Source organism: Danio aesculapii, chromosome 6, assembly GCF_903798145.1.
Source record: "Danio aesculapii chromosome 6, fDanAes4.1, whole genome shotgun sequence".
In the NCBI taxonomy this organism is placed as follows: Eukaryota; Metazoa; Chordata; class Actinopteri; order Cypriniformes; family Danionidae; genus Danio; species Danio aesculapii.
In genome coordinates, this window is record NC_079440.1 from 17,026,048 (window position 1) to 17,052,737 (window position 26,690).

At 36.6% G+C, this 26,690-nt stretch overlaps 1 protein-coding gene across 1 annotated transcript in view; it reads right to left on the bottom strand.

The window, feature by feature from the left end:
• inpp4ab (inositol polyphosphate-4-phosphatase type I Ab) overlaps window positions 1-26,690 on the bottom strand; it is a 110,710-nt gene that overhangs the window by 61,885 nt on the left and 22,135 nt on the right. The window contains 1 exon segment of the mRNA XM_056459690.1: window positions 1,514-1,700. Coding sequence (XP_056315665.1) covers window positions 1,514-1,598 — 85 coding nt within the window. The 5' untranslated portion in view covers window positions 1,599-1,700.

Consider the following 26,690-nt stretch of genomic DNA (forward strand, 5'->3'; position numbering starts at 1 on the left):
CTACCGATACCGAAACCTGATCCGATACTTCTATAATACATAACAAAGAATAAAGAAGAGCGAAGAAACAGATCCAGGATGTTCCTTATTTTTAATTTAATTTACCTTATTTTAACATTCAACAACTCTGTTAACAAACAGAGCACTTCTGTGAGGCAGCTTGAATGATCAAGTAATAAATAACATCAATTCTTCACTTTTGGACTTTAGTGTAACAGTAAATATAAAAAAAGTCTAATATAAAAACAAATAGCACCTCAACTTAAAACCCAGCAGGCAATCCCAAGTTTACGTATTTCACAGTTTGCTATGGCAATGTTGTCATCATCAACTTTATAATACCTCCAGACCGCAGACATACTCGCGCTTTCCACTTCAAGCTGCGTACGTGTTTTACTTTGCCAGTATTTATCCAATAGAATTTACATCTCTAAACATAATAGTTTTAATAACTCATTTTCTAATAACTGATTTATTTCATCTTTGTCATGATGACAGTACATAATATTTTACTAGATATTTTTCAAGACACTAGAATTCATCTTAAAGTGACATTTAAAGGCTTAACTAGGTTAATTAGGTTAACTAGGCAGGTAAGGGTAATTAGGGAAGTTATTGTATAACAATAGTTTGTTCTGTAGACTATCGGAAAAATACAGCTTAAAGGGGCTTTAATATTGACCTTAAAATGTTTTTTAAAAAAATGTAAAACTGTTTTTATTTTAGCCAAAATAAAACAAATAAGACTTTCTCCAGAAGAAAAAATATTATCAGACATGCAGTAAAAAAATTTCCTTGCTCTGTTAAACATCATTTGGGAAATATTTAAAAAAAGAAAAAAAGTGGCGGATTCAGGCATGGGCAATTTGGGCGATCACCCAGGGCGGCATCTTGCAGGGGGGTGGCATGGGGCATTGGGTGACAGAGAAAAAACGAGCCCCAGTAATAGCTTTGAGATTTACTTTATGTAAGTATGTTTAGAGTGTTAATCCCAGAATAAAGATGTTAGGGGCCATTTACATTTAGCGTCTTTTGCATGCGCAAGCTTGTTACTCTCTATGTGCAACTGGTGTAACTTATATGCAGAGGTGTCAGCACGCAGCGAGTTTTGCAAGTCGACAAAACATCATCAAAATCATTTTGATTTCAGCTGTATATAGCCAATTTGTGTTTAATCCACAATGCGGCGTGATTTTTAACAAATGTTAAAAAAAGGAATTATGTCTGTTGCATTTTATTTAATAATAATACTGAAGGTGATTTAAAGAGAAACGTTATGTAAAATATACATAATAACATATTTCAATGAAATATCGGTATCGATATCGACAATATTTGTCTTGAATTATTTGGTATCGTATCGGAAATAAAATAATTGGCATCGCTCTAATTTATGTATCTTATTTATTTATTTTATTTGAAATATTCAAAATATTTTTATATATTGTTTACCCCCCTAATGTAAAGTAAAATGTAATGCAAGAGAACATCAACACAGACAAGTATTCTTTACCTTCCAATGCCAGTCCGAGCATCTCTGAAGCGAGCTCTAAAGTGTTGGATCTGTAAACTGACCATGGCCGCTCCCTACGTGACATTGTGGCAGAATGTGTGTGTGTGTTGAAGCTTGAGTAACAGGAGTGGTGGCAACCCACACACAGCCAGACACACTCCTGTGTGGCCGTCTCCTCCTCTGTTTTCTGAAACACAAAGAGAGACAAGTCACATTATTACAGATCAGGTGTAAATACAGTAATTTAGCAGTAATGTTTCACAAACAGCGAAACATTACATGCATTTTTTAAAATATGGGTGCTAATATACAGTATAAGTACAAAACCATTCTCCGGTGGATTACAGTTCTCTCTACTACAATAATTCAGAAAATCTTCCTTAAGTACAAAATCTGCGACAGGCTTGTATGCACTTTTAAACTAGATGCTAGCGCCGAAGGAGAAGACTGGAGTAAGGCTGCACAATATATTCAGTATCCATATTACAATGTGATCATTCGCAATACTCACACCGCAGCATATTGTTGAGTTTGGGTTGTAATTGTTCTTTTTTTTTTTGCATATGTTTTTGAGGCCCGTGACAGTATAAAGATTTTAAAAGCATTCAGGTGTAAGAAATTGTACTGTATGTAACTTTATGATATGTATAACTTTATGTAATGATTAATTTTATTGAATTATTTACACAAGGAGAACATCGCAGTATTACTTTACATTTGATTATTCAATTACTGTGTATCTAAATGATAGACTGATAGACTCTTTGTAGATTGTTTATTGTATTTTCTGCAGATACACTCCCCTATAGTGTCATTTCAGTCATTCTAAAATAACAAATTATTTCCAAATAGATATATTCAAGTCATCTAGTGAAATTGTATTCATATCGCAACATATAATCGCAGGATTACATTGCGATATATAACATAATGTTAGGTTTTTCTAATATTGTGCAAGCCTAGACTGAAGGTTAACAGTTTATTAAGAGCTCTACAAGAACAGCTAAAAACAGTAGTGACTATTATTTGTAAGAAAGTACAGGATAGTATTTTTTTCTAATCAAAGAGACATTAGACAAAGAGATACTTTTTTTCAGAAATAGGCTCAATTTACGATACACCAACTGAAAAAAGTTTTGTCGCCTATCCAAATTTTAGGAACAAAAAATAATAACTTGACTTATAGTTGATCATTTGGTATCAGAAGTGGCTTATATGAAAGGCAAAGGCCTCTAATACGCTTATTTTACCAAAATAAAATATGATCATGACTTGATATTTAATTATTTAATTAAAACAGTAAGGTCTGACTTTGCATAGGCAAAAGTCTCATCCCTTGACAGAAATAATGTACAGTATAGAAAATAAACTCATGGTGCAGTGGAAAAAGAATTAATATTGTGTGTGATTCCCTTGAGATTGGACGGCTGCATTCATGCATCTCTGCAATGACTCAAATAACTTATTAATAAAGTCATCTGGAATGGCAAAGAAAGCGTTCTTGCAGGAGTCCCAGAGTTTATCAAGATTCTTTGGATTCATCCTCCATCTTATACCAAAACATGCTCAATATTGTTCATGTCTGGTGACTGGGCTGGCCAATCCTGGAGCACCTTGACCTTCTTTGTTTACAGGAACTTTGATGTGGAGGCTGAAGCATGAGAAGGAGCGCTATCCTGCTGAAGAATTTGCCCTCTCCTGTGGTTTGTAATGTAATGGGCAGCACAAATGATTTGATACCTCAGGCTGTTGATGTTGCCATGCACTCTGCAGATCTCTCACACACCCCCATGCTGAATATTACCCCAAACCATGATTTTTCCTTCCCCAAACTTGACTGATTTTTGCGAGAATTTTGGGTCCATGCAGGTTACAATAGGTCTTCTGCAGTATTTGTGATGATTGGGATGTAGTTCAACAGATGATTCATCTGAAAAATCTACCTTCTGCCACTTTTCCAAATGATCAACTAGATTTCAAGTTATTATTTGTTGCTCTTACAACTGGAATGGTCGACAAGACTTTTGTTAGGTAGTGTAGTTTTACCATTTCAGAATCTATTCAGCACCTGAAAATATTTCACAACTAGTGCTGCATAATACAACAGAAGATAGAACTATAAAATGAATACATTTTTACCATTAGAAGCTGGTTATATTCACAGACTGTTGCCACACAACTGTTTAAACCCTTATAAAAGTGATTTTTTGCATAATAGGTCCCCTTTAACTCGTGACTTGTAAAATGTTTATTCCAAAAATTCATTCATCATTCATTTATTCATTTTCTTTTCGGCTTAGTCCCTTTATTAATCAGGGGTCGCCACAGCGGAATGAACAGCCAAATTATCTAACAGGTGTTTTACGCAGCGGAAACACACGCAAACACGGGGAGAACATGCAAATTCAACACAAAAATGCCAACTGACCCAGCCAGGGCTCAATGAATGAAGCTGAATGAAGCTGATACAGTTGTTTTTTTTGTAAGGAAAGCCTAACCAAAAGTACTCAGAATGAGCAAGGATAGCAGTGCACTTCTAACCATATGAACATTTGCAAAGGTTTTAAAATGCATAACATTAAGAGCTAAACTAAACAATCTAAATTCATTGATTAATAAATGTGTCTTATGTTGAATTAGGTTTTTTTGGCAGCAGACAAAATATACATTGCATAAATCAAAAGTATATATTTTTTTCTTTTATGGCAGAAATACTTAGAATATTAAGTAAAGGTCTGATATGAAGATATGCGGACAAGTTTAAAGGTAATATTCTGAATATTTAAGTTTTTTTGAACACTCAGATTCCAGATAATTATATGTAATATTGTCCTACCCTAACAAACATATTTGAAAGTGAATTTATGCCGATATTTGGGTTGATTTATAAATCTCAATTAAAAACAAAATCAGCACCTATGACTGATTTTGTGGTTTAGGTTTGCAAATCTTGATTAAACATTTATTTAAATTCACTAATCAAATAATATAACATTATATTGGAGTCAGATATGAGTTTAATTGCAACTGAAAAGGCTAAACATCATTAGGCAATACTTATTATTCAATTAAATCCATATACTGTATCGAGAGATTCTGTAAATCTATTTATCTATTTAGACACTAAAGACCTTCTATTAGACATTTGCACCTCTATATGACTTCACCATTTTAACAGATATGGTTGGTGAACAGAACCGCTCCTGCCCACATCATCCTCTATGAGTCAAACGTTAACAATAAGAGCTGACATTAAAGTGAACACACAGATGCAACAAAACTCAACAAAAACCTCATTTAAAATTCAGGTCCGAAAGTCTGAGACTACATTTTCTATCTGTGATTTAATCTTATGAGCATGTGGAAGTTTTATTACGAAAAGAAAAAAAAATTTGCATAAAACAAACAAAAACAATCTGAAAATCATGCACATTTCTTACATTAGGCACTGAACAAGCACAAAAACTCTAGATGACTTGACTGAACAAGCACAAAAAAACACTGAAAAATGTTTTTAAAATTAACCACATGATGGAAAATGGCATCAGTAATACGGCACGTGTGAATGGTAAAAGTGTGTGTGTAGTGTTTGGATGCAGTATGTTGTGGCAGCTTGTTAACTGAAAGCACGTGTCTGTGCTGTTTACACATGAGAACACCGATGACGAGAGGGATCCCTGGTTCAGTTCAGCTTCCCGCTGAAATTTCTTGCATTATTTACTATGCTTTTTAAAAATACAAGGCATCATGAACATAATGTAATGTAATAAGTTTTTGTCTTCATGAATAATCATTTAATAGTCTATTGTAATACATTAAAAATAAATCTTACAGAGTTTTCAGAAACGCGACAGAAATTTCCTTAAACTTAATTCCTCTGATGATGCTATATGGTATTGACAATCTCTACAGCATTGTTCTTTCACTGCATCTGAAATACAATAAACAAGACTTTGCGGCGGGGGATTATTAAAGTGGGCTGCAAAGTGCAAACTTCCTCTTGCTACTGACAAAATAATAATTATAATAATAAAAAAATATAAATTAAATATTCATATTTGCACTTTGTTAAGCAACATTAGAATAATATAACATTTTCAAATAATTTAGTAGTAGTAGTAGTAGTAGTAGTAGTAGTAGTAGTAGTAGTCGTAAAACTGTATTGTTCTTCACAGGAAATTTGTTATGGGCTTGACCATATTGCTGCAGACATTTCATAAAAACAAACAATATAAACAATACAAAATACAGTAGTTACAATAATTATAATGCTGATTAAGATAAGCTCTTAGTTAATAAACCCACCCTGCTTAACCAGGGGAGTAGCAGACATTTTAAAAGTGGGGGTGGGGGGTGGGGGGGGCAGCTGTATGAGATCATACATTCATATAATTATTAATCACCTGTTTCTAGTTGGTCTGTCTCTAAAAGTGAGGGGGACATATCCCCCCAGTTGTTACGACCCTGGGCTCAACCTACACTTAGGGACTCTATATCTCCTACCAAAGGAAACCAATTCATAATGTGGAAACAAAAATGAGTTGGATCATTCAAAATCCTTTCCACCTGATTGGGGACACAATTCTCATATAAAACTTGGGGATTCAAATAATCATCATATGCAATGTAATAGTCTTTTGCAACCCAGGCTCATTCAAAAAAATTTACCGCTATCTACATTTCTGAAAAGCGCCATATACGTCCCAGGAGCTACATTTTTTGGGGGAGTTTTTGTTTTCACAAATCCACCAGAGGCCGCTGTGTACACTTTTTCAGACATCAAATTTCTCTCGCATGTGCCATTTACGCTTGCTGTTCTCGCATAAATTCACCAAAGGATTGTCTTAGTGACTGATCAACTGACCCCCTCTCCCACTTCCCTAAACCCAACCAATAGTGTACCCAAAAGCACCGATTGGCCCGCCCACCCACTTCCCAAAACCCAACCGACAGTTTTCAAAAGCAATCCAGAAAAAGAAAAGTCTTTGCCTGATTTTTACCACGTTTTTAGATTTTACCACATTCTGACTCTGTTATTCACTTTCTCTTTGGCTTCTGTTTTTGTCTTACCCACTTTCTAGAACCATTCTTCGTCAGACTCTAACCCCATTGTCGAGGTCAACTCCTCTCTGCATCTCAAATCCGCCGACGTACATGGTGAGCTACTGGGCAAACTGGTAACAGCGGGAAAGCCGTCCATACGGAGGTAATCGGTCAGCTGGTAAGCACGAAATGAACAGCGCCATACCACCGAAGCGTTCGTTTTAAAGACAAAATGCAGCCATATGTACTTCTGGCTACATAATTTGTGATCTCCAAAAATGTATATAATGTAGGGCTGCTCGATTATGGAAAAAATCATAATCACGATTATTTTGGTCATAATTGTAATCACGATTATTAAAAACGATTACCAGTTGAAATCAAAATTATTCGCCCTTCTGTGAATATATATATATATATATATATATATATATATATATATATATATATATATATATATATATATATATATATATATATATATATATATATATATATATTTCCCAAATTATGTTGAGGAATTTTTCACAGCATTTCCTATATAATATTTTTTTCTTCTGGAGAAAGGCTTATTTGTTTTATTTCGGCTAGACTAAAAGCAGGTTTAAATATTTTGAAACCTATTGTAATAGCTCAATATTATTAGCCCTTTTAAGCAATATATATTTTTGATTGTCTGCAGAAGAAACTACTGTTATACAATGACTTTCCTGATTACACTAATTAAGCCTTTGAATGTCACTTTAAGCTGAATACCAGTATCTTGAAAATATCTAGAAAAATATAACGTACTGTCATCATAGCAAAGATAAAAGAAATCAGTTATTAGAAATGAGTTATTAAATCTGTTATGTTTAAACTGTCCTTTAAGCATCTTTAGCTACAAAATTCCTTCAGTCAAGAGCAGTGAGGGATTTTGTCCTTTTGTTGTTTGATTGATAATAAAAACAGGCGGCAGCAGGAATATTGCGCGCTGTCACTTTAAGAATAGTACTCTGATATGGTTTCTCTTTTACAACTTGTTTGTTTATTACACAAATGAGGGTTAATATAAATAATCAACGCAATCTCACGGCAATTTGTAAAGTGACTAATTCGTATGAATTTGTACGATCTAATTCGTACAATTTAGTACGATTTGCTCATCCCCCAATGACGGTTGGGTTTAGGGGTGGGGTTAGGTGCCATGCCTCCTTTTTAAAATCGTCCAATTTTGTACGAAAGAACTCATACAAATTCCGAAGAATTAGCCATAAAACTTACAAAACGTAAAATACTTACGTTTTCTTGTGAGATCAGGCTGAAATAATCACTAAACACCGCGCTCTGACACAAATGTGCATGTATTTGACCATTAAAGCGCTCACATTAAGATGGCGTTAGATGTGTGTGCGCTGCTCGTCTCCGAGCCTGTCCGAGGCTAAGCGTGGAGCACACACACACAACAACATTCCGCACTTGTAAAAATATGAATGATTCGAACGTACATCAATGAATGATGCGCATCCAGTGCTGCAAAAGTTACATTACAGTACATGCTTTTAGTCATTTTCACGTGGAACTAAACTTTGCAGAGCAAATCGATTAATGGTTTTTCATAATTTGAAATTGAAACTGGATTTTTGATTAATTGCACAGCCCTAATAAAGTGGGTCGTTTTCAGAATGAGCCTTTGTTGGTCGTTCGACAAAGAAGAGCACATTTGCACCTTATTAAGTGTGATATTTCACCCAAAAATGAATACTCAGCCATCGTTCGGGAATCTGTAAACATCAATAGACATCAAAAACATTAAAAAAAAACAAATACTACTGAAGTCAATGGTTACCAGTTTTCAACATTTTTCAAAATATCTTTTGTGTTCAACAGAACAAAAAACTTTCAAGGGTGAGTAAATGATGCCAGAATTTTCCTTTGTGGGTGAAAAATCCCTGTGGGATACATCTAAAATTATTATTATTATTTTTTTTTTTTGGGAGACACTTCATTGTATTCTAACATGCAATGACAATAAAGACGTTCCATCTTTCATGGTTATTAACTCAATAACTCACATGCAACAGAAAGAGGGCACTACTATATGTTTTCTTATGCGATGATGTAAGCCAATCAGAACACAGACCTTAAAGGGTCATCAAACACCAAAACACATTTTTTGAGATGATGACAGTCTTATTACATATAATATCCCACGCTGCTGAAAACACTATTAGAACACATATATTTGTGTTTGCGTTATTTCGAGCAAATTCGTTCTTCCGGTTTGAAACTAATTTTTGAAGCTGCGTCACGGCGATTACATCCCTGTGTGTATTCCAGCGTGGAAAGTGGATATCTGAACCGGCGAGTACATCTTGACGTCTCTGAGTGTGCAGCATTAATTCATGAGAAAGACTCAAACCAAATAGCGCGCTCTATTGTAAATGAGGTGCAACTTCATTAATATGCATGATAGCTTTGAAGAAAGTTTTTACCTGTTACAGTGTTCAGACGGCAGAGAGATGCAACATTGTGTTGCCAAAACAAGTTGAAGAACAAGAATTTGGAGACATGGGTCGTTTTGTTTATGAATGTGCGGCAACGAAGGTTTTGTTTTCATTTCCCCGCTATGAGAGCGCAGCTGGACTCACGTGTGGATTATAATACACACGATACGCGACAGAAAAATGTTCATGGGGAACATTTTTTACCCAAGAGCTTTTCGCATCTGGAAATGGTGAAATCCGGATTTGCCACTCGTCTCCTGTTAAAAATGACACGGCTTCAGTTGGTGTTGATTGTTTGGTCTCTACAGATTTGGTAAGTCTGTGTGATCGGTGTTCTTTGTTTGTGTATTCAGATGGCAAAGTTAGTATCGTCAGCAGTACTCTTTCAGTTTTTAAAGACATACCTCAGTCAAAATGATTTAGTTACTAAGTTTAAAGTACGTTAATATCCCTGCAATATTATAGTAAGATATTATAGACTGAAAGATCCTCTCTAAATGCTGCTCTCCAAATGTAAACATGTAAACAATTACCATTGTGTAGGATTTTCACAGAATTTAGTGACAGGATAGTCTATACACACGGCTTTCTGATGCTACCTACCGAGAAATGCGGAGGGTTTTTTTTCTCCCATCCGCCGTTTGGTATCAAACATTCCATTAAAATTACACTCTTCCAGCAATTCCTCGCATACAATATCTCATTTGTCACGTGGGGGGCATTCATGAAATGTTCCTGAATAAAAGTGAAAGTGCCAAGCTGCAGTTAAAGTCGAAAAATGTAGAATTTGGAAAATAATTAGAATACTGTTGTCCATGTCAACACAGTCACTGTCTTTCTTCCCTGCATCTGTATTTGTTTTGCTTCTGTGAAAATCAGCGTGTGCTCAAACTGAAACTCCCATTTTTATGCAAAACCTTCCCTCTTTCCCTCTCCTGACACTCCCACCTAAACAGAGCTGTACACACCCACTTTCCTGACTTTTTATCAAACTAGAGGTGTGAAAACACCCTGCTGAGACAGGAGGGGTTTCGTGGCCCTTTAAAGGAGCCACCACTTAAAAATGGATAATTTCAGAAAGAGTCAAAATGAGGGTCAAACCACAAACAGGTTCTAGTGCTCCATGAAAGGGAAGGTTTAAAAATGAAGTTCATGAAAAATGTATGAATGTTTACAGTTGCAGTTATTTGAAAAAACAAGCAAGATGCAAACAGGCAACGCTTGACTGACATTGAAACCTCGTGTTCGGTAAACTAGAAGAAGCCATTAACACCAACATTAAGAGCCGTATATAGGACCTGAAGACCCCACCAGATTTACGAGCCACATGAACTGGAACAGGGAGACTGGGAGAGCTTTTTCAGATAATCCCTGCGGACTACCTGACACACTTTTTCTTCACGTGCCCTGCTGAAAATGGCACACAAATTCAATCAGTCTCCTCCGAGCAAATATTAAACATTGAAGAAGTCCAGCATAATTTCAAACAGTGCTATGGGATGCTTCAGCAGTGTTAGTTTCTGGCAAGGACAAGAAGAGTTGAAGTGAAAGCACTTCTTCACTTCTCTCTTGCTGGTTAAAGCATTTCTTGTGTGTAACAGACAGGAAGTTGGTCAGATGTCAGCTGGTTGTCCTAAATCCCCTTAAATAGTCAGAGATATTTTCTTTTTTTGTTGAATATACTTGGCAAGGTGGCAGCAAGCTTGAGATTTTCCCCACAATCTAGGTTAAAGATGAAAGGAGACTATGCCTTTAAAAGAACATTCCACTTTTTAAAAAATATATATTTTTAATTCATTTATCCAATCTCCGGGTCTGATAAAAGCACTTTTAGCTTAGCTTAGCATAAATCATTGAATCAGACTATTAGTATCTCACTCAAACGCAAAATAATTTTTAATAATGTTCCTATATGAAATTTAACTCATCTGTATATAAGACAGAAATAGAATAGAAAATACTCTCATTCAATCAAAACTCAACTGTTAGACTATAGGCAAATTTTAAAATGCGCCTAATTCCAAAATATATATGTAGCAATAACGAAGTGTTCCTTTAAGGTAGCTGCTTCCAAATTGTGGAATGCTCTTTCGTTGAAACCGAGATCTGTGGACCCGGTGGACATTTTTATTAGTTTAATTTTATTATTATTTTACATGTTTTATTACTTATCATGTCAATATTATATAGTTTTTTACCTATAACTGTCATGTGTGTTTTTTTGTTTGGTCATCAATTTACAATGTTGTTGTAAAGCAATTTGTGACTCTTGTTCTAAACAATCTTTTTGACTGAACGTTTCAAAAAATTTCAACAAGAAATCCATACAAATTAGACAGTTAATTCAAGTGTTATTAATGGAAATTATAAAAAGAATTAATTTTGTCTTTTTTCCATGTAAGCAATGATCTACTACACACATATATATGAAGCACGTAAAAAACTACATTTAAGCATGTTTGCTAACTTTACTAGATGATTGAGCTCAGGTACATTCTGTTTCCACTGATCATTCTTGAGATGATTCAGCAGCTTAATTGGAGTTCACCTGTGCTAAATTCTGTTGATTGGACATGATTTGAAAAGGCATACACCTGTCTGTATAAGGTCCCAGGGTTGACATATCATGTCAAATCACAAACCAAGCATGAAGACAAAAAGAATTGTCTGTAGACCTCCGAGACAGGATTGTCTCAAGGGACAAGGCTGGGGAAGGTTACAGACACATTTCTGCTTCTCTGAAAGTTCCAATGGAAGATGTTTGAAACCACCAGGACCCTTCCTAGAGCTGGCCGGCCAACTAAGCTGAGTCATTGGGGGAGAAGGGCCTTAGTCAGGGAGATGATCAATAACCCGATGGTCACTCTGTCTGAGCTCCAGCATTCTTCTGTGGAGAGAGGAGAAGCTTACAGAAGGAAAACCATCTGTGCAGCACTCCACCGATGAGGCCTGTATGGTAAAGTGGCCAGACAGAAGTAACTCACCGCCTGGAATTTTCCAAAAGGTATCTGAAGGACTCTCAGACCATAAAAAACAAAATTCTCTGGTCTGATGAGACTAAATTTGAACTTTTTAGAGTGAATGCCAGGCATTACGTTTGGAGAAAACCAGGCACCGCTCATCACCAGACTAATACCATCCCTACAGTGAAGCATGGTGGTGGCAGCATCATGCTGTGGTGATGTTTTTCAGCAGCAGGAACTGGAAGACTAGTCAGGATAGAGGGAAAGATGAATGCAGCAATGTTCAGAGACATCCTGAATAAAAAACCTGCTTTAGAGTGCTATTGACCTCAGACTGGGGCGATGGTTCATCTTCCAGCAGGACAATGACTCAAAGCTCACCACCAAAATATCGATGGAGTGACTTCATAACAACTCTGTGAATGTCCTTGAGTAGCCCAGCCAGAGCCCAGACCTAAATCCTATTGAACATCTCTGGAGAAATCTGACAATGGCTGTACATCGTCGCTTCCCATCCAATCTGATAGAGCTTAAGAGGCACTGCAAAGAGTAATGAGCAAAAATTCCCAAAGACAGGTGTGCCAAGCTTGTGGCATCATATTCAAAAAGACATTTTGCTAGTTAGTTATATTGTAAGTAATATCGTTATCGCAATACTCAATAACAATATCGCATATCAAATATTTTCCCAGTATCGTGTAGCCCTAGTTTACTGTACACAGAGTTATACTGTAGTTTACTGGTAAGCTACACAAAAATCAGTTTTAAATTTTAATTTCATTTAATCGGCTGATACTGGCATCAAAATAATTGTTCTGAAATAATGTCAGCTGTTTTTGTCAATGCACAGTGAACTAGGGCTCTGTGTAGTAAATCTGGCATGTGAAATTGCCACATACAATACCATGGTTTTACTCCAAACTTACTTCATAACTTCAGTTGAGTCTTTGAAATAAATCCTTATGCGAGATAATTCTACTGTCATGTGCTTATTAGTCATGCTGAACCAATGAAATCTTCTGTTTATAATGTAATTGCTATGGGGTTTAATGGATTTCTTCTAGGGGTGTCAAACTACACAGGTCTGATTGTTTGGTTTGGCACAATTATCATGTCATCAATTCAATTCGATATCACGATGGAATAACGATACTTTCCCTCATGCTGTTACAAAATGCCCTGAAATAATTCTTGTAACTGAGGACGTGGGTGGTGAGGGAGGTGTAGCGGACGCCGTCGGCACGTCCATAGAGGCGACCTAGGGCGGCAGAATAGAGAGGGCGGCGTCCGAGACACCTCCATCACCACCTGCGTCCTCCGTTATATCTGCGACCACAGTTATATTGAAGACCAGGGTGGTCGCGGATATAACTGAGGACGCGGGTGGTGAGGGAGGTGTCGCGGACGCCGCTCTCTCTATTCTGCTGCCCTAGGCACGGATATAACTGCTGAGGAAGCGGGTGGTGAGGGAGGTTTCAAAGGTTTCACGTTTTCAATGTGGCTTTACACGCAATACGAGAATATAAAGAGTTAACCTGATACAGTACACGCGGTTACAAGTAACAAAACAACTAAATACATAATTTCGCACGTACTTACACTTGTGAAATGCAGAGAAAAAAACAATCTATGATGCACTGATCCATGTTCTGACAGTCTTTACTGATCCTTTCTTTAACAAACAGCCGATAAAGTCTGCTTTGTAAGCATGTAGTTTCCAGAAGCAATCGAACTGCTCAAGTCTGGGCTATAATGCTGAGGTTTCATCTTTGGGTAGACTGTCAATAATATCCATCTGCACAGCGTGACTTCAGTCGACCGGTGTGTGTGGTTTTTTTCTGTGTTAGTGGGAGGGGCCGCAGGTTTTAAATCTTCCGGGAATTGCGCGTGCAACTACTTGTGTTTCGTAGCCACATCATCACGAAACACCTAATGACTCATTATCAAGATGACTCGTTTGAAGCACTATGAGTCGACTCTTTTATAGATGAATCAATAGTTTTAAACACTGTACACTTACAGATTTAAGCCTTAGCTGGATATTTCACTTGACTTAGAGCTATGTTACACACTACATGAAAGGGCATTTTCAAAAGCCCATAATATGGGCTCTTTAAGCAAAAAACATTGTGATTCTCATTTTAGCCAGAATAGCCCTACCCCAGACCACCTCTTTAAGCCGGACTGGGCTACAGTTCACGGGTGCACACCCGAGTTCAGAAGACATCAGTCACACTTATTAAACGTACCGTACTTTGACATTAATAATAATAATAATAATATATTTTATTTATAACGCGCTTTTCTAAAACCCAAAGCGCTTACAAGTAAATAAAAACAACAAAGCACAGTAAACAATAAAAAATACAATAAAAAACACAAAAAAACTTAAGCCCAGGTGCGGACCAAAAGTGCTAGTGTGAAATCAACCTAGGTTAATTTAATCGTTTTTACAAATTTAAGCGGATTGAAAATAAAACAATTAAGCTGTCACAAAAAAGTGTTGTTTTAACTCATTTTAAATAAGTGGTTTAAACTAGCAGCAAATGTCATTTGAGTATGCACCAATGTGTACATACACTGTAATACTTGCACATCTAGTTACCATATAAGTTCACAGCTAATAGGAAAACTATAAAGCGCGACCAAATATTTGACTGTAGTGAAGTGTGTTATCAAAACAAAACCACTCTTCAAATATCTACAAGAGAGCAAGAAAATGGACTGATAGTGTGAAGAAAAAAAGCTGTTTGTTTTAAGGACTCTTTTTCCACAGGCACTGAGTCAGAAAGAGAGCAGAGTCTGCAGACCGTAAAAGGACAAACCTAGTTTCCCAGTTTTCACTTTTTGTCTGACTGCCAAACCTCAAACCCGTAGACCTCTTCCATTTACACTGACAAGCTCCCTCTCTCTCTTGCTCTCTCTTACACAAACATACAGTACAGTACATACAGTATAATGACATTAAGGAGTTAAGCAGGTGATATGTTCATCTTCTGCTTCTGTAGTTAGACTTCCCACACAGAAAGAGAGAGATAACAAACCATGCTCAACACGATCATCTCTAGAACACATCAGTGTCTCCTCTCCTCTTCCCACACACCTCTTATTTACAGCTGCATCACTTCCTCCTACACACATACTCAGGTAAAACTTTCTCTGTTTAAAAAATGGTCCTTTTAACCCACTCTCAAACGCTGTCAACTTCAATTTATCCTTTTTGTTTAAAATTGCGTTTATCAATAAACGTCATAATCAAATAAGCCACTGCAACATTTACAATCCAATTTCAGCCAGGCTCAATAGAAATATGAGACTTTGCCTACATTTTAAACGTAATATACACGTTCAGTGTTTCCCCTAAATTTACAGTTTAGGGGGTGGCGCAGTGGATTGGGGCTTGGTAGCTGTTCAGACTGAAACTGGCAAGGAGTCATGGTCTTTTAATGACAGCATTAAATAACTGAACAACTATTTGAACTGTACAACCGTTTGTAAATTATAAATTGATATTTATTTTATATCTTTTTTTTATTCACAAAGTGTGCAGCTTTTGTCACTGCAATATATCTTTATGGGCTTCTGGGAGAACATTTCCTGAGCCTCTTGGTATGGAAAGTCAGAAATGTCTGGCCCATTTATTGAGACATTCATTAAACAGGTTATAAAAATTTAGATGTGAATATGTCATGGCCAGAAGCAGCTTTACAGAAAATAATTCATTCATTCATTTTACTGAGCTTAGTGTCTTATTTATAAGGGGTCACCAAAGCAGAATGAATCCGCCACAGAAAAAGTGCAAACAATGCAATTTGGAAACATTGCAAATGATGAAAGATGAAAATTAGTTTAAATGCACATCTATAAATCTAACACTTTAAAGAAATACAAAAGAAAATAGGCCTATGCCTGAGAGTGGTCATAAGGTTGGATGAGACACTAGATAGAGGAGATAGCTCCACTTGCATCACAGCATGGGATGTGCGCGACGTATCTGAAGAGCGGGGATGCGGGACGCATTTGAGGACCGGGCGGGAGACGCGTGATTTCCAGAAGAATATAATTCATTTGCGGGCATCTGGGAATCTCTGTATATGCATCTGTATATGTTTTATATGTTTTTCTTGTACACATCCACAAGAAGGCAGACCTTGTTGTACAGATTAACTAGTAAAACACTGACCTAAACCCTCTTCAAACCCAACTAATAATGTTTTCAAAATCAAACATTAGTGAAAAAATGCACTGCGAATACGTGATTTAACATTGCTTGTATCTTTTTTGTGGAACTGTGGAACCTTCATTGGACTCGAACACGACTGCTCTGTAAAACTTTGTACTTGTCCTTATAGAGATTGATAGGTAAGGCAAACGTATTTGATTACAATTCATAGACACCATTAAGTTGTTTTTTCCAATTTATATCCATATTTTTAAGTATAGGGTAACTATTTGGTTGTGTTACTGGATATTTAATTGAAGGCTTTTCAGATTTTGATTTGAACTTAGTTGTAGTGATAGTGGCCTGGTTACAAAGACAGAGCTTTTAAATAATTAGGCCATATTTCACATTTGTATATTTAAGTAATTTTTATATAAAGTCAAGCCCGAAATTATTTATACCCCTGCAAATTCTGACTAAAGGTTGATTTATACTTCTGCGTCAAGCCCACACGTATGGTCTGACGCAGCCTTTGCACGGTCATATAGCCGTCGCCGTGGCTGAACTACACTACATGTAACTACATGTCGCAACAACGAGTAGTGCAAGCTCTGTTATTGGTCAGCTTGGTACCATTTGAAATATATATATACTTTTATATATATATATATTTATATATATGTGTGTGTGTGTGTGTGTGTGTGTGTGTGTGTGTGTGTGTGTGTGTGTGTGTGTGTGTGTGTGTGTGTGTGTGTTGATGACTGTATAAAGTGTTACGTACATTTGATCATTTAATTTCTGTACCTCAATACTGTTTATTTCACAGAAAAAAACATTTTCAAACCATTTTAAAATGATGAATTCTGCCCAAATAGAGTTTATAATCATCTTCTAAAATTATATAAATATCGGAATATATATTGCAGAAAAACAAAATATCTCAATGTGAATTTCTCCCAATATCGTGCAGCCCTAAAAGACAAAATGTAGAACGTTCTAGTGTCCAGCACCGAAGCTCCCTTAAAACATAAATTGCCACAAGCTTTATAGCGCTGTGTCAAAACAAATCAGTGTGTTCAACTATTTGTGGTAATAATGGATGTTGGAGAGCCAGAAAAATATCCACTGGGAACAGTAAGGTCATTGGATAATAATAGTCCTCACCTAATGTTTTCTGTCAGAGTGACGTCCTGAGAAACTTCCAGCATGTAAACTCTCCAGATGGCCTCACTAGCATTAGGGAGACACTGATCTATGGGTTGGCGTGGCAAACACTGCACTGTGTGTGATGGAGGGATAAATAGAGAGGAAAAAAAGGAGAGAGAGAGACCCCTTGTGTGAGCGTGTATGTGTTTTTTGTGCTTGAGAACAAAACAACTGCCCCTCCATTAGAATGGTTTGTTCATCCAATCGGAGCTTGCATAATTTCTTTAGAGGACAACCACAGATGCTACCCTTTGAGATGAAAATGAGCAACAGCCATCCTTCCCTCAGCGTGAGCTCATATACACACACACGAAGCATTTTTTTTTGGTAAGTGTAACAGGTTTTTTAATGTTTTATGAAACCTAAGACTATTGAGTTTCAGATTCAAGAACATTAACCAAAAAATATCCTCTGACAACTCAGGAAATTAATCTGGTAAATTCCCTTCTTTTCAAATAGTTTAATGGTGAATTTATGCATGTTTTGCTTTAATAAATGAGGCATGCACACAGCTGCAAGTAAACATGTCATCATGTCAAGTTATAAATCAGGATCAAGATCATTTATACTGTTTTTTAAACAACAAAAAATGCTCACTTACATGTTTTTGTGAATTGGAATATTATAGTTGATGACATGATGAGGAAGCGTTTGATTATTTTTCTTACCCCATTGACAAATAATTTAGCTTGTTTTAAGCAAACAATCACTTAATTTTGAGGTGTTTTTCAGAAAACAAAACAATTTTTTTATTAGTTTTTATTTTATTATTATTATAACAGCTCAGGGATGTTCAAGGACAACATGTTTGTGCACTTTCTAAAGATTTTATTTCTGTCTTTGAATAAAAGGTTGGAATCCGATTCATTGATTAATTGAAAAAATAATCAACAGATTAATCGCTTAATAAAATACTTGTTAGTTGCAGCCCTAGTAAAATCAGACGGATCAACTTAGAAGTAGGAAGTTTCTGAAACAACGTTATAATAATATCATTCAAGATTTTTAAACTAATTATTTGTATTATTTTTATGAATTGTTTTAATGATTATAAGGATTTTTATAACCATTCAAGATTTTTTTTATCAAACTTGTTTTTGTTCATATCTCGGACAGTTCTACCTCTACAAATAGAAAAACTAATGCACAGCATACATTTAGTCCTTCACTGTAAAAAATGAATCTTGAGGCTTGTAATTTTCATTAAAAAAATGTATGTGGTCATTAAAAATAATGTGCATATTTTCTTTAAAAACATTATATTCTGGATTTATTATAAAATATTGAGAAGATTTTGCTAATAAAATCAAGAGATAAATTTCACTTATTTTTTTTTATTTGAGAATTTGAAGATTTTTTTAGAGTGTTATTTGGGTTCAAAAACAACACGCAACATATAGTTCGGTCAGCCTATCGTTTGTATCTTTATTCTTCACCAGCACATGTAGAGAGTAATTCCGTCATTCCCAGTTCATAATAGTCCAGAAGGTGATCATATTAGTTAAACATTGCAGTTTGTTCATGTGTTAGATTGCTGAAACAATCCTTTGCTCCTTTGTTTTGTTGGGCTTCTCCTTTGTTTTTTTGTGCATCAGTCTCGCATTTGTTCGTTACTGAAAGGATGTCAGAAGCACTTTAATAATCACGTGCACGTTATTATCATCAGCTCAAGAAGTTTGTTTTTTCAAATATAGACGCGTGACAAGCGCAAGCGAGAAAGTGAAATTGCTTGTCCTTTAGACGGCCTTGTGAAAAACTTCAGGGCACAGGGGAGATTCTGCTCTTCTTCTTCGCTTTGTGGCTGTTCATCAAAGTTTGTTTGAGCTCAGGTCAACCATGGCTTGTTATTATATGCAAATATTATTACAATGTAATGTCTCAGCTGTGTATTTGAAAATGGTGGTTCCTTTGTTTTCATTCTCCTGGCTTGTTGCACAAGTAAGTGACGCATCTCTGTAAACCAATAGTGTTCAGTTGCATCTCTTGCTCCGCCTTTTGGTATCCTTTTGCTTGTGCTAGGTACCCTTTGCAAAGGGTACCCGAAAAGTGGTACAGTATGGTTCGCTTTTACGTACCTTTTGACAGTGGAAACAGTCATAAAAGTGTACCGATTCATACCGTAAGTTCTTTTTCGTTGCTTAACAACTCTTTTAACATTAAGAACATTTGTTTTAACATGTTTGTTCTTTTGAAGAAAAGTTTTAACTTGATTTTACATTGCTTTTATCTATTAACCAGACTTGAGTGCTCTGCACCAAAGCACAACACCTTACAAAGTGAGCAAACCAACAATGCTGGAAAAGTTGTCCATATGGAGATATACAGGTAAGGCAAAAATTATTTGAAAAAGAAACAAACGATGATGGCTTCATACTGCCCGCAGAATTCATTTTACCTAGAAACTGCTGCCAAAAGTACTGTATGCCAAAGTACATTTTTGCAGTTTCACAAAAAGACTGAAGCACATATTTCCAATGTGCCTGTGTTGTACACGTCAATGTACAGAAGGGCTGTGCAATTAATCGAAGTCGAATCGCAATTGTGATTTGAAACGTTACGATTAGCAAATCGCAAGAGAAATATGTATTTATGTTCCCCCGCCTTGAGCAAATGCGTGCATTGCGTCTGTGTGTGACAGTCTTACTGGCTATTTGAGTGCACACACTTTTGTTCTGCCCATTCAGATGGTGCAACTAAACTATGCAGAAAAAAAAAAACAAACAAACAGGAAAGCTTGGACGAGTGGGATGATGGTGTCTGCCGTTTCAGAAGCATTAATAGACTAATTAATATCAAAGAAAAACAGGACATCGGTAATATGGGAATATTTCGGTTTCAAAGTCACAAAATATTCAAGTTTAATGTTTTGATAATTTCATGTGTATTTTCGTGCATTCACAGCTCGCGATGCAGGTATGTGCAACGTCTGGAGTGACTGACTAATGTATACTATACAAATATAATTTGTCATTTCATTTTCGTAGGACAAGTACATACAGATGCTTTAGATGCAGAATTTTAAAGCAGTTTAATTATTTAAATGCTTCTTATTAGATATTACATCATTCAGTGCGACTATACGCATGACTTTATGGAGAGCTTACGACGTACTAACTACGGTTTGCTTTAAGAACATGGTAACAAATTTAGTTACAAACTAGCTAGTAATTACAAAGCCCCTAGTGTGGACTTTACCTTCCAGTTTAAGAAAGAACTTACAAACAGCTGGTCCAGGAGATAACTAATGCCATAACGCACTACCTTACTTAAGACACAGACTTTTAATGCAGTGACCAAAGAAGAATTAAAATAAAACTCATCTAAATGCAGTATAGGAGATATACACTTCCGTCTCGCACCTATTTTAGCCATTTTGGAGTACCACAGCTGTACTTTTAACATCATGATATTTTATGTAGCATAAGTGATAATTCTTTTGTTTTAGACAATATAAGCTACAGAAAGGCTCTTATCAGCCATATTAGTTTGCTGAGTGTTTTATATTTTTATAATTATAATTTTTTTGTTTTATAATAAGCGACACTATCTCCCTAATTTGGGTTCAACTTGTTTACAGAAAGGTAAGGTCATTTTATTAGTGTTTACTGTTTGCTCTAGACTCGAGAAAAATTAGTGTTTTATTTCTGAATATTTAAAACAAATTTGAATAATTGTTTAAGTTAATATCTTTTCAGTACATTTTTTTAGAAGTAAGAAGTAAGTAAGAAGCTATGATACACAATATTGAGCTGAAGCTTGACTACAAAATTAAATCGCAAATCAAATCAAAATCGCAATATGTCAAAAAAAATAGATATTTAGATATTTTCCCCAACAGTATACAATTAAAGACAAATTTATGATATTGTACCATAGTGTACCATTGTACCATTAAATGTGTTATTTTTAAGACAAGAACTTTTTGGATTTGGCAGTTCATTTGGATGATACTTGTAGCTGAATGCAAAGATAACTTCCGCAACTCAATATTATTTTTGTAAAGTTCTATTTCTGATAAATCTGGTAAGTTCATCAGATGATGTCATAAAAATACAGTACATATTTCCTCTTTATCTCTGTAAATCATGCCACAAAGCATCAGATTTAGCTTGAAGCTTATGCTGAAAGTTCAGTTGAAACAAATGAGAGATATCTCCACTGAAGAATTAGCATTTACAAAACCATTGCAACTAAAGACTCCTTCAAAACTCCCTCCAGAAGTGTTTACTGAAAGGGCGGTGTGTCGAATAAGTGCAAGTAATAACAGCTATAGCAAGTTGTTTTGCAGTTTTAAGAGGTCTTAAGGGAAGTGGTTTCCCACATGCAGTGGAAACCTCAATTTGAGGAAGTAGATAAAGATGAATTGAGGTACTGAACTAAGATGTTCAAACATATAAAGCTCATGGCTGCACAAATCTCTAACAAGGGCTTCATATTTTACCTATAGCTCGTGAAAAAGAAAATATGCACAGCTCAAATGATCTTGAACACATTAAATGAATCTAAAACACATGTTCAGCATGTTTTTCAATGACTGACAAGGACGACGACTCTGAAGGTCAGCAGCAAATGACATCGTTCTCCACTGGTGCACAGGTGCTTGCTAGATACTGAGCTCCGATTTCATAGAAATGCATCTAAATGGAGGATGAGTGAAAATGTAGACATTGCTATTCTGCTGTAAAATGAATCACTGCTAACATTTGTGTATTAAGCCCCTGCTATTTCCAATATTAAAACAACCAACAAAGCTCTAGTAAAGAAAAGGTGAATATCCTTAAAATGTATCATATCATTTGGACCACTGATTTCTTGTGCAAATTGAAGAGTTATATATGCTGGCTTTGTTGCTACAATCAACACACACATAATGTATATATCTGCAATTTAGTTCATTTTAGTACCAGTAATTAAACCAGTTAAAATCTAGTGCTATTGTGGGATTTCCGCCTGGATTTTGCCTACCCAAATTTAAAAGCTTCCCAAATCCACATGCAAAGGTGTAAATGCAAAAATTTGGTCTCATTTTAAAGAAAACCATTTGAATTTTCATAAAACACTATTGAAAGTGTTTAAAATATCTGTATTTGTTGTCTGTGTTATAATAAACACCTAAAAAAGAGGCGCTTTTTGTATTTTTTTTCTAAACTCAAATTTGAAAGTGTACCTTTTAGGTTCTGCGTGGTCTAGCTTGCTGTAATTAATTAAAATTTGGTGGTTCCTGCACATGTCTGTAATCATAGGAAAAAAGAAAAATGTCTCTACCATAATCTATGCAAAAGTTATTGTATTCCAACTGATGAGAGGTGCTATACAAGCCACAGAGATCGATCATTGTTTTCATATTTCACTATTCTTTTGTTTGATCAAACATAATTCACTATGTTTGGACCACGTCAGACATATAAAAGGATTACTTATGCACATCACCTCAAAACAGAGAAGAAATGGCCCTGAAGCGCACAGCATAAGGTAAGAGATGACAGCTGTCTGTGCTATCTGGGGCTGCTTATTGATTATAAATGTATTGTTTTCACTTCTGCGCCATGGAAACACCGCGATTCATTCGACAACTGTTTGATATGAGAATATAATTCAGTAAAAAGAACGCTAGAACCGTATGAGCACCAGCAAGAGCTTTCATTTGAGCTATAAATTGTACATGTGTCATATATGAACCATATGAAAAATATGAAAATGAACCAATGTTCAATACCCAGCTCAGGTATCCAAAATACTGTGTATTTAAGTGTAAATAACTTTTGTACAGAAGAATAAAAGCCAAAGTGATGCATATGTGCATAAAATATAGGTTCTACACTTTCAAACGAAACCTCTTAAGGGGGTCTGGTGCAATACTAGCCCTTTAAATCTTAAACAAAAGTCGATGACGTCACGGACCTGGTACCGGATCCACGGAGTTTAACTGGTTAATTAATAACTTTATTTTTTACACACTGTTCCTAGTTGTGCAAATATTTGTTCAACTTTTATGTTGTTCCATTCAGATCCATTCCATTGCATTTCATCTACAGTAAGTGTCATAAAACACTAAACACATTTTCTGAGGTGTTTGTGTGGCTTATCACACTGTAAAAACTGTTACTTAGATTCAACTAAAAAAAATTAAGGCAACATTTTCCAACTACTTTTTGTAAGTTTAGTGAACTTCTTGTTATTTTGATTTGGTAAAAATCAATATTATTTATTTTGCTGTATGCTAAAAAATTAAGTTGAGTCTACAATATAAAGCAAAATATTTGAGTTTAACCACTCAATTAAAATAAGTAACATTTAAAAAAAAATTTAAACTTTTTGATTTTAGTTAAATCATTTTTTCTATTACTCTTAATTTAGACAATCCAATTTAAATAATTAGTTAGCATTACCACAATTTTAATTAACAAGGAAAGAGAGGTATTCATTTCAAACATTTATTACTCTAAAACAGTTGCCATATACAAACTGGGTGCACTAAGTTTCTATAATCAATTTTAATGTTTTAACATTAGAATCACAGAAACTTTTAACTTCATCTTTAAGTACAACATAGAACAGTTCAATCTGTGTACTCTAAACACTGACAATAAAATAGTGACTCTTGACCTGAGCAATTTACATAAACGGAATCAATTTGGTGCACAACAATACATTTTCATATGTACCAATACATAATAAACTAATACAAAAACATGTTTGAAGTACAGTCAGTGCTATATTCCAGTAAAATATTTGACATAAAAATAAAATAAAGGGCATTTGACCTCAGCACTTGACATAACAAAACAAACTTCAGCACATCAAGTGCCCAGAAGCTGCAGACATGTCCAGGAACTGAAGTCATCTGTGCTTGACAACCACATTGTTCTAAATTAAACTGTCCATCGAACAAGAGTGAAAGAAACAGAACCTCTAAGCCACAGCCAATTAACAGATAAACATTCACAACAATCTTCTGGAAAATTCAACAAAAACACAAGATTGCCATTTAGTGTGAGGCTGGCATTTGCTCAAACTCAGATGTTTGTTTTTTAGTGTCATAAATCCGGAGGAAGGCTTTGTGCGCACTATGTCTAGTCCCACAAAAAGTCTTTGGAACACCTTAAATGTTTTGCAGAGTTGTGGTGGATACTGCAGGTTCAGAGCATGACATCCCCAGAAGCAGGCAACATGCCCTGGCCAGATTTCCAAGATCAGTAAGCACTGGGATTCCCTCAATGATGAAGCCCACCGCATCTGGTTCATGGCAGACATATATGTGCATATTGAGCTAGTCCTCATGGACACTGCTCTCTGTTTTTCCCTGTATGAGAAAAAAACAGAACATTAAGTGGCAAAACTGAAAATGCCACTCTTACAGTTATATAGTCAGATAATTATGACTCCTGCATAATGTAAAACAAAGATTTTACTTTTGTGAAACTGCAGTTGAAAAATAGGACAGTATTTTTTAAATCAAGTCTACAAGCAACTGGATGACCAAAAGATTAAATTGGGACCCTGGTTTCTGCACATACATTTGGGTGTTTGTACGTGTGTTTTGAACTTTTGACAGAGCCAGAATAGCCATTTCATTATATATACATACATACACGCACACATTTTTAATATTGAACCTTAAAATTAATTAGAAATTCATATTCACCCAATTAGGCAAAACAAGTAAATAAAGTACTTATTGCAATAATTGTTATGAAGCGGACAGGAGACGGAGGTAAGGAAACGTTAGGGTGTTTATTAAATGACAACAAGGAGCACATGAAGGATAGCCAGGAGGATCAGGAATGATGTTGGGGTCTTTTCCTCCGTGGCTGGGTAACAGGAATACACGAGGATGGACAGCACACACCAGATACAGCTGACAGAGGATGACACAGACTTGGAAGGACTGGAAGACAGGACGATTCGGGTGGACCAGGAGGACTAGGAGGAATACAAAGAGAACAGGTAAGTAAAGCGTTTGTTTTAGCTGAGGATGACTACGCTGAGTGGTCGCTCAGTTGTCCGCTTTCGTCGAGACGAGCCCGGACAATGAGCGACTGGAGTGCTGTGCTTTATCTGGTGCTCGTGAATGTGATGCAGCTGTGTGCTCATTAGAAGTCAGGTGATGGTGATCTTCGTGAGTGGGGATCGTGAGAGCCTGACCAATCCGTGACAGTACCCCCCTCCCCAGGGCCCGCTCCTGAGGGCCGACACCTCCGACGCCGTGGTGGTCTCCCTCTGCCTCTAGGCGCTGGGAACTCAGGGTGGCTCTCATGAAACTCCACCATGAGACTAGGATCGAGAATATCAGCTCTGGGAACCCATGTCCTTTCTTCGGGGCCGTACCCTTCCCAGTCCACCAGGTACTCCAACTGGCCACCACGACGTCGGGAACGCAAGATCTCCTTCACTGCGTAGACGGCTCCTTCTTCTAGGAGCAGTGGAGGAGGGGGTTCCTCTTCGTGGTCAGGCTCTGTGGAGGGAAGAACAGGATCGTGATAGGGTTTCAGGAGTGATACGTGGAATGTAGGGTGAATACGGTAGTGAGAGGGTAATTGTAGTTTGTAGGTGACGGGGTTAACCTGTTCCACGATGGTGAAGGGACCAACAAATCGGGGACTTAACTTGCGAGAGGGCAGTCGCATGCGTATGTCCCGGGTGGATAGCCACACCTTTTGTCCGGGTGTGTATCTGGGTTCTTCAGACCTTCTTCTATCGGCGGTTACCTTGCTTCGACGGACTGCCCTCTGCAGATGTTGATGAGCCTCGTCCCAGACTCTCTCGCTCTCCCGGAACCAGTGATCCACTGCGGGGACATCAGATGGTTCGCCATCCCAGGGAAAGAGCGGTGGTTGGAAGCCCAGGACGCACTGGAATGGCGTGAGTCCGGTGGAGGGTTGCCGCAGTGAATTTTGGGCATATTCTGCCCAGCCCAAATACTGGCTCCAGGAGCTCTGGTGACCACTGCAGAAGGTCCTCAGGAACCGTCCCACCTCCTGAATCTTCCTCTCTGTCTGCCCGTTGGTTTGGGGATGATATCCAGAAGAGAGGCTGACGGCCACACCTAGGAGCTTGAAGAAGGCTTTCCATAGACGTGAGATGAACTGTGGACCTCTGTCCGACACAATATCTTCTGGAATACCAAATGACCTGAAGACTTGATTAAAGATATTGTCGGCTGTTTCAAAGGCTGTGGGAAGACCTTTCAGAGGGATTAGTTTGACAAACTTTGAGAATCTATCTACGATGACTAGAATACAGGTATTACCTTCTGACGAGGGGAGGTCAGTGATAAAGTCCACTCCTAGGTGTGACCAGGGACGGTTCGGAATCGG